This window comes from Ixodes scapularis, unplaced genomic scaffold (genome assembly GCF_016920785.2).
Source record: "Ixodes scapularis isolate PalLabHiFi unplaced genomic scaffold, ASM1692078v2 PGA_scaffold7__128_contigs__length_106722199, whole genome shotgun sequence".
Classification (NCBI taxonomy): domain Eukaryota; kingdom Metazoa; phylum Arthropoda; class Arachnida; order Ixodida; family Ixodidae; genus Ixodes; species Ixodes scapularis.
In genome coordinates, this window is record NW_024609882.1 from 62,779,973 (window position 1) to 62,795,626 (window position 15,654).

General features: G+C 42.4%; 1 protein-coding gene across 3 annotated transcripts; it reads right to left on the reverse strand.

The window, feature by feature from the left end:
• Positions 1-1,133: 1,133 nt before the first annotated feature.
• LOC121833105 lies at positions 1,134-11,113 on the reverse strand. Of its 3 annotated transcripts, none has more exons than XR_006076559.1 (4): positions 11,072-11,113; positions 10,167-10,244; positions 9,924-9,985; positions 1,134-3,544 (listed from the first exon to the last, which is right to left on the reverse strand). XR_006076559.1 is itself a non-coding variant. In XM_042286196.1 (4 exons), the coding sequence occupies exons 2-4, from the start codon at positions 10,180-10,182 to the stop codon at positions 3,252-3,254; spliced, it is 384 nt and encodes a 127-aa protein (XP_042142130.1). In that variant the 5' UTR covers positions 10,183-10,244; positions 11,072-11,113; the 3' UTR covers positions 1,134-3,251. The 3 variants fall into 3 exon arrangements, 1 of the variants encoding a protein (XP_042142130.1); XR_006076558.1 differs by having other exon boundaries at positions 9,924-10,003; XM_042286196.1 differs by having other exon boundaries at positions 9,924-9,998.
• Positions 11,114-15,654: the final 4,541 nt, after the last annotated feature.

The window sequence follows — 15,654 nt, forward strand, 5'->3', positions numbered from 1 at the left end:
AAGATTATGTGCAGGGGTGGCCGAAAAACATACATTAATATTATTTAATAATTTACTGAACCTGATACGAATGGAAAGCGTTTCAAATCTGTAATGCGAAATTAGAGCGCATCTCTTGAGGAGGAGGAGAAGAGAATACGAATTGGAGGGTATGCCCTCCTACTCCTCTGTACCATCTCCTCCTCCCGGCCTTCTCCCCTCCTCTCCTCCTGCGTACCTTCCCTCCTCCTCTGTACCCTCCTCTACTCCTCCTGTGTGCCCTCCCCTCCTTCTCCTCCATACCATCACCTCCTCCCACAGTTTCTCCGCTAAATTTAGCTGAAAATGATATGCCACGTGATCTCAACAGCCAGTGGATTCCCCACGAAATTTAGCGGGGAATTGAATTGCTGTGGAGGTAAGGTGACGTCAATTTTGTCGCTAAATATATCGCATAAACTAAATCTGTTCATAGGTGTCGTGACACCAGGTCATGTGGTGTCATTTTTCCCGCGAAATTAAGCGGAAAAACTGAATTCGGGTTGAGGTCACATGAAGTCAACTTTTCCGCTAAATTAAGTGGGAAATTGAATTCCTGCTCAGGTCACGTGAAATCATTTTTCCCCGTAAATCTAGCGAAGAAAGTCGATTTTTTCATAGCCCTGATGACAAATACACCAGGAAACCCTGGTGTGACAGAGAATCCTAGTTTTACTCCGGAAGACCTGGTGTGCCCACAAGCAATGAGCACACAAGCCTGATGTGCCCACCAGCAATGACCGCGCACAATAGCCTGGTGTGCCCACCAGAAATGCTGGTGTAGCCGCACACCAGCCTGGTAGGCACACCAAGAGAGTATGGTGTGGTACCACACGGGCTCATCGGCCCGCAAGGAAGCCTGGTGTGCACACCACGGAGTTTGATGTGACACCAAAGTCCCTTGGTGTGCCCACTTGGCAACTCAGTGTGCACACCAACCTGGTGTGTTTTGCCCACCAGTTCGTCTAACAAGGCCACGATGACCGATATAGTCCACTGGGTGAATTTGCCAGGCGAGCTGGTACACCGGAAAGATGTTACAACATGCAGGATTTACTTCAATTATGTAATTTCATGCCATTTGGTTCATATTCAAATTCTTTATTTCTCTCCACTTGGACAGGGGAGGCAGAGAAAAAAAAACTCAGTGTTGCGTGACAAGCCTCTGCCCCCATACAGCAGCATAGAGAAAAGCCCACATACATAATATCTATAACATTATTAACATAATTAGCAACAAACAATATAGGTATCAAAGATAGCAAAGAGAAAATAATCTAAACCGTACACACACCTCATCCTCTAGCTATGCAGAGAAATACTTATGAAAGCGCGTAAAAAAAGCACACACTTCTTTTCGAGTCCTAATAAAAATGTTTATGTTCAATTTACTACAACAATTTCAAAGGCGCGGTAGTGTACATCTCAACATTTGGTTGCCGTAACTGGTCCTGGAGAGTGGTACTGACCATATATCTGTCCGATGAGTATAGTTAGTCTTTTTCCTGAACTCAAGGTCAGGGACGGATAGGAATGAATGGTTATGACATAAGGACTTTTTGTATGGTAGTTGTTAACTTTCACAATATTGAATTTTTCGAACCATGGTTTCGTATGGCTATCATAGGCGTATGTGTTGCATATTATAGGGATCAATCTTTTTTGGAGAATATGCATTTGTTGGATATTTGTCAGTCGTAGTTCCCCATACTAAGAAGCAATAGCTATAATGAGCGTAAAAAACAGAGTGGTAAACAAGTATCATAACGCAACTGGGATCATGTGACGATATCTGTATATCGTACCCACACCTGCAGTACTCTAAATTTTTATAACACCAATGCTTTTATTGTTCTTTACTTTATATTAAGCATACTACAAAATTCACGTGACAATGATTTCCAGACAAAAATACCGATCTTGTGAGATCCCCCAAATTTACCAGAAAAAATTTCAATTGATATGAAAGAGTTACATACAAGTTAATTTTGTCATGAAATCCGTTTCTTACAAGCTTTCCAATGTGACACTAGGCATCACTTTTAGGCTCACAATGCCCTTTAAGATAGGTGGTTAGCCTATCTTTTAAGCCTTAAGGAATACAACCTGAAGTGAGAGATGGCCATCCAGGTGGCAGTAGCCAGTCATCGCTGCATACTTTCTGGGGTCGACCTGGCCAGGGAGAAGCACTCGGAAAGTAACACATCGGGACATGTGAGACCTGAGATTCTTGGCACTTAATTGTTTTCATAACAATTGGGCACGTCTGAAATGTATGACTCAAGGCACTGTTCAATAAATGCACACTGAGAAGAAAAATCGTGTTCAAAAACAAACAGAGTTGTTAATTTAGGGGAGGATGGCGGGAAATTCGCTAATGAGCTGTTTCAAACCTACCGTCTGATGTTGTGAGCTCTCGGCAAACGAATGTAATAGAAGGACCATCAAAAGGAAAAATGTGCTTCACTTCGCAGTATGTCCCATCACGCATTTTTACATACTTTGAGCAGGTCTTCTCGGGTCGCTTATACTTCGAGCTGTGTATGACAACATTGTTTACGCGAGCTCTTAACTACTCTGTCGAGGTTGGTCAAGATACCAGTAAATGGACAAACATGTCCTGAATGTGAAATGGAAGATGAGCCACTCTGGGTACTGGACTACCAAGTACACATGTAGAATACCCCTAGCTTTCTTGCCGAAAGCTCATCCCATCTTTTCTTTAGGTGACCTGGCATTCTGACAAGTCGTGAACCGGAATTAAGGCTTGCCTCCATTACCAACCTGTCTGCTACCTGCAGAGGCACCCCTTTCGCAGCAGAATTCAACCTCAGCACTGTGCCATTTCCCTCTTCGAAAACGAAGTTTGACGTTGCCCATCATGGGCCTAACATTTCTACACTTCTTGACAGGTGCAACAGCTGGTGGACAGTAAAGGTTCCTGTAGTTTTACCATAAAGAGCAACCAAGTCAGCCACAAACTGCTCGAGCAGTTTGTGCAAGTTGCTCATGTCAGGAAGTGACATGAGCTACTTGCACTGTTCTCTGAAGACGCAAGAACACTGATTCGGAAAGCAACCCCGGGTGTCACACAAACTCCAAGGAAGAATGCCCTAAAGGCAGGGAAGGGCGTAACACAACAGCAATATTTCCACTGGGTTGCTTTCCAGACGGACCGCTCACTGACACTCTTAGGGAGCCTTCTAAATGACAGATGAGAGCTGATGAGCAGGCTACCAGCTGTCTAGGTCGCGGACGCTGCTGCCGATGTACCAAGCAGTGCCTTTTGCTGACAACCATAGCTCCATCATCTGCGGCACAACGCCCTCTAACACACAATGCATATAATCGGGTGACACACCCCACACCATGTCCAAGGCACGCAGCACCGCAACCGGAGACAGTCCTTTTGTGCAATAAACAACTGCACTCTTGCTTTGGCGGACTGCAGCTTTCATTGGTTGCAGCACAGTCTTATGAGTGTGCTCAAGCATTCCATCCTTCTTGAAGGGGTTCTTTACAATACCTAGAAACGAAAAATAGGAGTCAAATTAAAAGGTGCGCATTCTGCAGGAAGCAACAATAATTTCTCATGAAAGTATTGCGAGGTACACACTTAACTAGTCATAAATGGCATTCTGTGCACGTGCGGTCAACCTACAGCAGCATTAAAAGGCACACGCCAAAGTAACTTCCTCTGTACTAATAGTACCCTTTGGGCACGGCGACCATAATGATGTCACATGAAAACTACACAGATATTAATAAAAATATGACCGTTATGGCAATCTAGCTGCATTACTAATGAGGATGCAAGTTGCCAGAAGAAGGTAACCATAAGGCCAGGAGATGCCTCTTGCGTAATTCTGACATGTCGCTGCAACCGGTGGTCAAATACACCAAATGCCAGAAATGGTTTCCATGCAGTATCAAAATGTAGAAATACAATTTCGCTGCTATTCATATAAGGCAGTATAGATGCATAGTTAGCTAACTACTATACCTTTATTACGTAAAATTATAATAAACAACCCAAGATTTGCAAGTAAATTATATCAAGAGGTCCACGCCCACGCAACAGATGATTAACAAAAAAGATACATTGCACGTTATGCATGTGACATCATTAGCTTCCACTACATACGCTGGGGCTCATAAGCCTACATATATACTGTGTGTGCCATTTCTCTGCTGCCCAGTAGGTGGCTCATGACTTCTCTCCTTTTCCTCTATATGCATTGACGTGATTACATAAAATAAAATATTTGAAAATCTAAAATGCAATTACTGCTATTCCATCTGGCTGTGTTTTATGAGACGAAGCATTCATAACCTTACGTGCTCTCATGTGGAATCATGTGGAATGGGGGCATGTACAAAAATAATAACTTATTATTATTATTGCTTTACAATGCCAGAATTGTGTGGCAAGGACAAAGACTCTAGAAATGTCCAGTCACAGCAAGCACAAGCATCTCCCTTCACAATTCTGTTTGTAATGCCATGCATCACATTCTGTCATGGCATCTTTTGTGCACCATACTACATTTTGAACAGGGCAGTATGGCCAAGTTCGGTTTATGACTGTGTTTACTTTGAAGATAATGATACATGTGTCTTCTTAATTTGTCATAAAAATTCGCAGTCCAGCAGAGCGTACAAAGAGTGCTAACCAGTCTGTTCTGCTCTTGCAGCTTCTGCTCCTTCAGTCTGCATTGCACTCGTGCACCGCATAAAGAGACGGTTTTCAACGCGTCATCGCAGCCACAATACCGCTGGTATCGGCTTAAGGATTTCCTGCCCGACAAGTACTGCGGCCTTCCTCGTGCCTACATGACCGAGGGGGGCGTCTACGCGCCTGCAAGCAGTGAGCTTGCAAGTTTGCTTCGGACGCTTGGTATTCCAGACCGGAACTCAAGGGGCGTCACTTCCGCAGCAGGATCCTATATCAGCGCATCACTCTCAGACGGCGGGTTGCAGTCCAGCAGAGCGTACGAAGAGTGCTAACCAGTCTGTTCTGCTCTTGCAGCTTCTGCTCCTTCAGTCTGCATTGCACTCGTGCACCACATAAGGAGACGGTTTTCAACGCGTCATCGCAGCCACAATACCGCTGGTATCGGCTTAAGGATTTCCTGCCCGACAAGTACTGCGGCCTTCCTCGTGCCTACGTGACCGAGGGGGGCGTCTACGCGCCTGCAAGCAGTGAGCTTGCAAGTTTGCTTCGGACGCTTGGTCTTCCAGACCGGAACTCAAGGGGCGTCACTTCCGCAGCAGGATCCTATATCAGCGCATCACTCTCAGTCGGCGGGTTGCAGTCCAGCAGAGCGTACGAAGAGTGCTAACCAGTCTGTTCTGCTCTTGCAGGTAAAGTACTGTTTTGGTTTAAGCGCTTCTGTGATTTTATACTCTGCTAGACTGCCCCACTTTTTCAACATGCCTTACGACGCGGAGAATCGAGAGTGTACTGTGTGTCTAAAATCTCTAGGTTTGGATGGTCAGGGGCTGAAATGCTCCGTCTATAACCACTGGTATCACATTTTGAAATGTGCGGGGATTTATAAGACTGCTCTGAAGGGGCTTTCTCAGGAGCGAATGCTTGCTTGGCAATGCTCTACATGCAAATTGCACTTCGCTCGGCAATCTTCAACTGATCAAGAGCCTTCTCAAAAACAGAGCAATCCGAATGAACCGGACATTGCAAAACTGATTTTGGACATGAGCTCAAAGCTGACGGAAGTACTTGGTCGTCTTGATTTCATGGAGAAGTCGATCGCGGTGCAATCAGCCAAGCACAATGCTGTGATTGCAAAACTTACGCAGCAGGAAAAAACAATAGAAGGAATTGAAGAATCATTGGAAATGTTGGGGTCACAGTACGATGAAATTCTTAAAAAAGTAAAAACTCAAGAGGACACCACTTTGGAACTAAAAAAAGTGAGTAAGATGGAATCCGCAATGTCGAAGCAAGAAATGGAAATCCGTGAACTTAAAACAACAGTAGATAACATGGAACAGTACTCAAGACGAAAAAATGTACAAATCCACGACATCCAAAAAAAGGAAAATGAGAATCTACTTGAAATGATCCAGTGTCTCGCCAATAAACTGCAACTGCCTGTACCTACGACGGAGGATGTCGAGGCTGTACATAGGTTAAGTGCTCGAGAAGGAAAAATTCCACCTATTATTGTACGTTTCAACGAGCGTTCTGCCAGGGACCAGTGGCTGACGAAGCGAGTGGCACTCCGGCAAGAAAAAATATTCATTAATGAGAACTTGACTAAGTACGTCAGGGAACTGCTTTGGAGTGTGAGGCAGTGTGCTAAAGAGAAAAATTACAAGTATGTATGGGTCAAAAACGGGAAAATTTTTGTTCGTCAGAGCGAAAATAGGGCATTAACCGTCAGGAAGATTTATTGAAAATCGCTTGAAATGTCAGTGTCGTTTGAAACGTTTTCAGAGTGGGAAACCCACTGGAAGGAAGCCATCGTGGCATCTCCTAGCACCAAGGTAACCCTAAATATGTTACACATCAATAACCGTCAGGAAGATTTATTGAAAATCGCTTGAAATGTCAGTGTCGTTTGAAACGTTTTCAGAGTGGGAAACCCACTGGAAGGAAGCCATCGTGGCATCTCCTAGCACCAAGGTAACCCTAAATATGTTACACATCAATATCAGAAGTATACAAAAACACTGGAATCATTTATTAGTTTCTCTGGCCGATCATGTTGACAGTTTGGATATTTTAATTTTAACAGAAATTAATACTAACATATCAAACGTCTCCTTGTACTCTCTAGATTGGTTTCAATCGTTTTCACTGTGCAGAGAAAATAGAAGAGGGGGCGGAATACTTATGTTTGTTAAAAGTTCTTGGTTCTGTGAACCAGTAACCAGATCTCTCACTCAAGCTGAAGTGCTGGTCACTGCTATATCAAGACAGGACATTTCATTCGTCATTGGCGCTTTTCACAGGCCGCCAAGTTCGAATATTACCTTATTTTTTGACGAGTTAGCAGGATTACTAAACACGTTTGGCAATGATAGCCAGCTAGTGTTCGCGGGCGATTTTAACATCGATGTAATGAAAGTTGCGAACAATGGAGTTGCAAATTATCTGAACCTGTTATCAGGTTTTGGATTAGAAAACTTGACCACGAATGCACAAGAGAAGAGTTTCTTGGTAATCGGTTTACACGTACGGCGATTGATCATGTAGTTGTGAGACTAAATAAAGCAAAATTTGCCTCTGGAGTAATTAAGCAAAAAATTGCAGACCACTATTTTGTATCCTTTATAGCATTTTGTGGCGCACCGCAAGATGACATGGTTGATCAATACAGCGTGATTCTAGACAGAAGAAAAATACATAATTGTATTAAGCAATTTGACTGGAGTAGTTTACTCACCATGGATCATATCACTGCATATCAAACAATGGTCGCTCAATTTGAATATATATATAACAACAGTAAGAAAAAAATAAAAATAAAACAAAGAAAAAGCAGAAATGCGTGGATTACTGTAGAAATAATGGAATTGTGCCATGAAAAGAATATACTATGGAATCGAGTGAAAGCTAACCCAGCAAACAGCGCACTGAAAGCGGAGTTTAGAACCTTACGGAATAAAATAACTGCTGAAATAAGGCTAGCAAAGAAAAGGCACTATAGCACTCGTTTGCAGCAAAACCAAAAAAATCAGAAGAAAACGTGGCAAACTGTGCAGGAACTAACTGGCCACAAGAAAAAAGAAAGCATAGATGAAACAATTAAGAAAGCGTTTAGTGATACCGATTTGAATTCACTAAGTAATAAATTTAATACTACTTTTGTGCGTAGCGTGTCAGATCTTCACTCCCAAATGAGGGGTGTTCTGGACTTTGCATCCAGCCCCGTTAGTGGGTACGGAAACTCGGCTTATTTAACACAGATGACAGAGGATGACTTAGTGAAAATTATCAAGAATATGGCTCCAGGCAAATCACCAGGAGCTGATAGGATTCGCCTAAGAGATATATCGGCAAATTTTGAGCACCTAAAGCACGTACTTCTGAAGATAATCAATTCGTGCCTTTCTACTGGTCAGATCCCCAACGGCCTGAAGATCGCGGTCGTGCGGCCCATCTATAAGAAAGGTAGCCGTAAAGTCATATCAAACTACAGACCAATTTCTATCCTGCCCGTGATTTCATTGATACTGGAAAAGTTCATTTTCAACGTAATGACTTCATTCTGTGAGAAATACTCCCTGTTATACCCGTCCCAGTATGGGTTGAGAAAAAATAGAGAAACAATTACGTTATTGGAAGATCTCTCTGACCATATCCACAAGAACATAGATAACAACAACTTTGTGTTAGCTCTCTTTCTGGATCTAACGAAGGCATTTGATTCAATTAACCACAAAATACTGATAAAGAAATTACTACGCATTGGCTTTAGGGGCCCTTTTATTGAATTTTTAACTGACTACCTCTCGGCCCGTCACCAAATGGTAAGCATTTGTGACGTTAAAAGCGATTTATTGCCAATTAGTACGGGCGTCCCTCAAGGTTCCATTCTCGGTCCTCTTCTCTTTAATATTTATGTAAATAACCTGGGCAGTCTACCATTTTCTTCGACGGTATATCAGTACGCGGATGACACTGTTCTGGTTTTTGCAAGTAATGACGAAGCCACAGCGTTATCGTATTTTCAACGCTATATACATGGGTTGATGGCTTGGTTCAGAGCTAACCAAATCTTAGTTAACGCGGACGAAACGAAACTAATGCATTTTCATAATCCTCACAAAGTATTAAATTTGTCTACGCCTTTAATGCTACATGAGTCTGACTGCAGAGACTGTGAATGCACACCTTTAGAATATGTGTCATCTGTAAAGTGTTTAGGTCTTTTTTTCGACAAATTTTTAAACTGGGGCACTCACATAGACTACCTTGCGAAGCGTTTTCGCGTGGTTTCCGCATACTTGTTTCATCTGCGTATGGTATCTGACGTAAGTTTACGGATGAAGGTGTACCAAGCGTTAGGTGAATCGGTGCTCCGTTATGGTATAACGATATATGGAGCATGTTCAAATTACAAGAAAACAAAATTAGATAATATTCTACACAATGTGTCCAAAAATATTGCGTACAGAACAAGGTGGAGCGGTGTAGATCCTGATTTAAGAATGAGGTCTCTTCTAATTCTTTCCATTGAACGACTGTACATCTATGTAGTTTGTCTAAAACATTATTATAACGACACATTCAAGGTACCATTAAAAAAGCAAAGAACACTAAGGAAAACAGAGCGGTTTGTTCAGCCTAGGATTTTTACGAATTACGGAAAAAGAGTAAGATCATTTTATGTCCCATACTTTTTTAATAAATTACCTGACGATCTATTTTGTTTACAGTCATTCAGTGTTGTTAAAAGATGCCTAAAATATTGGTGTCTTACTCATACTAACTAGTTCAGTGCGTGCGTCTCAGTGCAGACTTCGTTATGTTTTAATATGTGTGCGGTTGCATGTGCAGTTGCATTTTGATATTGTATAATTTTGACTTCTGTTGGCTGTCGGGACCCGCCCACAAGCACCCTCGTGCTTCTGCGGGCCCGTACGTATCTGTATGTTTTCGTTCGGAAATAAATAAATAATAATAATATCGCACTTCCAGTGTAAAAATTTATATTTAGTTTTGCTGGAAAGAATAAATACTGGTTTTGTATCCTGTACCTCCAAAGACTTTGATTTATAAGGGTCTTTAGCATCCTTTTCCTTGAGTATTAGTACTATTTGAAGCGCCCGAACACTTCTTGAGGAAAACAGATAGTCAGATTCGTCACTCCTATTGTAGTTCTCAAATTACAACATAACTGCTACATGCATTGATGTACTTTCTAGTAACGTACCTTCGACAAGGGGACCCTTCTGGAAACACCAGGAGCAGCCATAGAATCCATTGAACTGTTTCCTGTTGAGGACAGCTGCTCTAGCAGGAGAGTCGACACAGCAGCAGAGTGCAAACACACGTGACCTCACTGTTCGACCTCCATACTTCCACACCAAAGTTCCAAACTGGTTAAGTTCACTCGTGAAACGCCTCAGAAAGAAGTGCATTGGGGGTGTTCTTTCGCGAATGAGATTGCACTCACCATAATGTGCCTCCATTGCAAGAAGACCGGCAGTTCGTTGATGGTCATTAGGATGGGTCACACGGACGCTTTACTTCCCTATTGGAAAACCCCAATATAAACAGCGTATTATGGATATTGGTAAACAATATCTTTTTATTGTATTGCAATACAATATAGACAGTGTATTGGAAAACATTACATTTATTGTATTGTATTACAATAAGGATTTGTAATGGGATTCCAATATCCATGATACGCTGAAAATATTGGAATCCAATACCGTATAAACCCTTATTGGATCCCCATGTGTCGTATGGGGATCCAATAAGGGTCTACGATTCCAATATACTCAGCGTATTATGGATATTGGAATCCAATATATTATATCGGCTACCAATAAAACTATATACGAGCTGGAATATCACGTTCAGCACAACATTTCTCTGCAACGCAGTCTCTTCTTGTGTGTATTTCTGAGTGATAAATTAAAAAAATGTTGCTGTTGTCAAATTGTGAATAAAGAAGCAAAACACTGGACTTATCCATACCAAATATATTTAACATATTCCTGAACTGGAGGATCTGGCATTTACTGCATAAGAAAGTAAATTGTTTAGAACTCTCATTCAAAAACTTGATGTTTGAAAACAGAATGTGAAATCCTTACCTGAATGAAAACAGCACCTGCTAGCTGTAGCCATATAGAAACTGCAAAATAAAAATTTGTGATTAGTTTGCGACAAGTAGCAATACTTCACCAAGCCGGATAGATTCAAAATTATGTCTGTGTTTGATTGTGGAAAAATAAGCTTCAATGCCACTGCCACAGGTCATTCTGAGCTCGGTCAAATAAATATACGTATCCGCTCGTCTGGCTTCACTATTCCTGCTTCGCACCTAACTAGAGTATCTGGAATGCTCACCTTTGAGGAAAAACGAACTGGTGCTTGCTTGCTTGTAGGCCGTGGAAACTGGAAGAGAGATTTGCGGTTAGTTGCGTCCAAGTAGCAGTTTGAGTAGCCACGTAAAGTACACTAAGTCTGAAAGATCCAAAATTACATGCGCGGGACATAGATATCCTCTTGCGACGTAACTGGGCACATGTCAATGTCGCCCGCGTGTATTACAGAAAAATAAGCTGCAATGTAGAAGCCCCCAGTCGTTCCGAGCTCCTTCAATTAAAAATGCTGTACCAGTCGTCTGGCTTCAGTATTCCTGCTTCGGGAATCTGGAATTCTCACCTTTGAGGAAAAGTAAACTGGGACCTTTTGGCTCTTAGGCCGTGCAAACTGCCGGAAAGATTTGCGATTAGTTGTATCCAAGTACCAATTTCTTTGACCAGCCACCTACAGCACACTAAGCCGGATAAATTCAAAATTACATGTGCGCGACATAATATGCCCCCTGTGAGAAAACCGTGCACATGTTTTTTCGCCTACAGCAACACTGAAGCCAGAGAGACGTCCCCAGTCGTTCTGAGCTCCGTCAATTAAATATGCCGTAACACATGTATTGCAGCAAAACAAGCTTCAGTGAAAGCGTACCCAATCGTTCTGAGTTCTGTCAATTAAATATGCCGTACCGCTTGTCTGGCTGCAGTATTGCTGCTTCAGAGCAATCTAGAAAATCTAGAATCCTCACCTTTGAACGAGAACTGGCGCCTGCTGGCTTGTGGGCCGTGGAAACTGCAAGAGAGATTTGCGATTAGTTACGTCCAAGTAACACTTTTTTTGAGTAGCCAACTACAGCACATTCAGAGTTACAGGCACGCATGCAACGGAACTCCCTTCATCCTTGTTTTTTGTTAACTCTGCTCACCTCCACCACTCGCCTCGAATTTCTGTGCTACTTCTTTAATCTCGATTCCCTGGTTCCCAAAGGCCATGCCATGGCTTGTGCCAGTCACGGATCTGCCAGCTCTGCGACCGGCGCCATTATGGCAAGGACGCCACAGCACCTGGCGCTTGATATGCTCTTTTAATATTTTGAGCATTGCTGAAAACAGGTGGATGGGTGTCTGGTATGCCCTTTGATTAGTTGCGGATCGTTTCGAATCAGAGGGTAGGCGCTTCAGCGATCTGGGTGCATGCTCGATATTTTACAATAGTTGAAATTGAACTCTGCAGGAATCTTGAAACATAACAAACATAATGTGCACGCCAAAAGGCAAAGCAAATGAAAAAACCCACCGTCTATCTATTTTCGGTTCTTGTCCGCAAGAAGCTGTCGTATATGTAGCCTCCCCTGCTTAAGCCGCTCCTCCCTAGTGTCCCGGTTGGGTCTCGTCCTGATGAATCATCGGTGGAGACCTGAGGTGCGGTCAACGTCAGATTAGACCTTTTGAGACAGAACCGTGTACTTGTTGGGAGGAAGTACACCCAAACGAATTTTAGGCATGTAATCTATAGTGGGTTTTAAAATGAGAGGCCTGATGTAAAACAAAACGTCAATACTGATGCACCCCTTTTGCGAACCTAAAACTTTGAAGGCCTTGTCCCCCTCGCTAGGGGGACAAGGCAGATGAATCCTGGCATGTGGATGAAATTTTTACCTTAACATCCCGGCTCAAGGCCCATCCCCGAATATTCGACCTCCACACTTTTAGAAAAAAAAAACTTTTTAGAAAATACCCGAGTCATCGACCACCCCCACAAAAGCCTGAACCAAGCATACTCGCACCGTGCCTTGTTTGCTCCGTGCGGTCCCCGAGTTAATTCGGGCTGACAATGTTGCTTTTTTTTCAAATGGAACCCACATTCTTAGTTTCGGTTTCACTTGTAGAGGCAGGTAGATACTTTTGTAAAGCTTCCTCCCAATGTGCTTCCGAGTCAACATTTTTGCAATGGCTTCTTCTTGGCTTCTTCTTGCAAACTTCTGGCCTTGATTGGCTGGTGCTTGCCACCAAGACCTGCATGTATATGAAGGAACCCGGTTTTAATTAAACTTGGGTGTTTTTGCAGAAGAGAGACAACAAAATACAAATGCAAGACCACTACATTTAAGAAATGGCATCCAAGAGGAATAAAACCCAAAACGCAGTATGTTAGTGTTGGCTCTGTTTTTCCCCCCCGAGTTCCCCGTTTTCTCGGGCGTGCCCCAGGGCTCGGTCCTTGGGCCGATTTTGTTTTTAATTTTAATTAACAATTTAAGGATACACCACCCCATTGTACAAAGCCAATTTTTTGCTGATGATTGAGTTTTACTTGCTAAGCTAAACAACCTGTCTGATCAAGAAAAATAAATTATTGTCTATCTTTGGTTCATGCATGGTACATAAAATGGAATATGGTTCTGAACTGTAAAAAGTGTGTTCAAATGGCCGTGACGTGGAAGAACAACCCTTTGTTTTTTACATATTCTATCAATGGAGTACCACTCGAGACTGTTAAACAATATCAATACGTCGGAGTTTTAATTACCTCTGATTTGTCATGGAGTGCACATATTGAGTTTATGGCTCATAAAGCAATGCGGAAGCTCTGGTTTTTGAAACGAAATATTAACCTGTGTTCACCTGAAACTAAACTGACTGCTTATAAAACCATCATAAGACCAATGCTAGAATATGCATGTGTTGTATGGGACCCTCATACAAAGCTGTCAATTGATATGTTAGAGACTGTGCAAAAAAAGCACTGCGGTTTGTGTACAACCGTTATGGTTTTATGTCATCCGTTGCAGATTTGTACCCAAGATCGGGATTGAGTGATTTAGCAACCCGGAGAAAAACAGAACGGCTGAAGTTTCTTTATAATCTGATACAAGGTAATTTGCGAACGCGCCTCTGTGATTACACTTCATTTACAAAAACAAGGGCCACGAGAGGCAAACACCAATCAACACTCTTCGAACCATTATGTCGAACCACTTTGTTCAAAGCATCCTTTTTTCCTAGAACCACGTGTGAGTGCAATAAGCTTCCTGAAAGTGTTGTAAATTTGAGATCATTAGATACTTTTAGTGAAGCACTACTGTCGCAATTTGTTGAGTAGTGGCTCTGCCTGTTTGTTTATACTACTTCCGCTTGTTTTTGAATATTGTTTTTGTACACCTCCTGCCTCGGCGTTCTACAGAATGCTTGCAGTATCACCAAATAAATAAATAAATAATAAATAAATAAATAAAATATAGGCAGGCAATAGCTTGCCTTGAAAATACTTGCTCTTGGTGGCCGAGAACAAACTCGTGTTCCTGATTGGCAGCCATTTGCTGCGAAGAATACCTGCACATATCCTAAAGAGCAAAGTCTAACACAGATGCTTTGGTTGGTCAGAGACACAAAAGCCTGACACAAGACCACTATAAAGACAGGAAATAGAGTGTCTCTGAGGAATGAAACAGATAACTCGGATAGGCATCAATTACTCACCTTGAAAACACTTGCCATGAGCGGCAAAGAGCAAACTTCTGGCCTTGATTGGCTGGTGCTTGCCACCAAGACCTGCATGTATAAGAAAGAACTCGATCTTAGTCAAACTTGGGTGTTTTTGCAGAAGAGAGACAACAAAATACTAATGCAAGACCACTACACATAGGAAATGGCATCCAAGAGGAATAAAGCACAAAACTTATATAGGTGGGTAATAGCCCACATTTAAATTATTTGCTCTTGGTGGCCGAGAGCGAACTCGTGTTCCTGATTGGCAACCATTTGCTGCGAAGAATACCTGCACATATCCTAAAGAACCCAGTCTTAATCTAACACAGATGCTTTGGCCGGACAGAGACACAAAAGTCTGATACAAACCACAAAAAGCAGGAAATAGTGTCTGCAAGAGATAAAAACAGACCCAGGTGGAGAGGCTCGTTCTGTTTCGCCTTCGTGAAATAGTGTAGCTCATTTTGCTAAAACAATGCATATTTGCTAAAAAAATATATATATTTTGCCCCATTTAGCAGAGTTTACTGCCAAGGGTACCTAGCGACAACAGAATGCTAAACGGGTGATGAAACAAAATATAAGCCTACCAAGCCAGGCTAGTTTGCCTTGATGCAAGCACAGTGCCTCGGCCGCCAAACGAGGTTCTATTCTTTGTCAATTGTCATATTTGGTGGGGCTAGTAAAATAAATGAAAATAAGGCAATCTCTCTTGCAGCCGACAGCTGCAAACGAAATTCATATAACTCGATAAACAACCTGGAAATAAAATTGGGTGGGGGCCTAGTGGTTTAAGGTGTCAAATTTCAAACTTAGACTGTAGTTTTGGTTTAAGTGCAAGGCGCAGTGCCTATCTGGAAAGGTGGCGTCCCCGAAGCGAAGACAAGGAATGAAAGTTTCGAGCACGGGGACCGTCAAGCATGATGAGTTCACACACGCCATTCATCTGAAGGTGCCTCGCAAGTACTCTGAGAGGGAGATTCCAACCCTTGACAGCTATTTCAAAATAAATTGTACAGGCTGCAACTACTGTGGATGAATGTCTTATTATAAATTTTGGGACAAGGCTGCTATCAGGGCGATTCCTCATTCCACACTGCACGAAAGAAAAATATAACTCTGTGCCGG

What these genes read in the sequence shown, in the direction of transcription:
- LOC121833105 (XM_042286196.1), bottom strand. An exon ending in GAAGGGTCCCCTTGTCGAAG is followed by an intron (nt 3,545 to 9,923) that starts GTACGTTACTAG and finishes TTTCGTTTCTAG; the next exon opens with GTATTGTAAAGAACCCCTTC.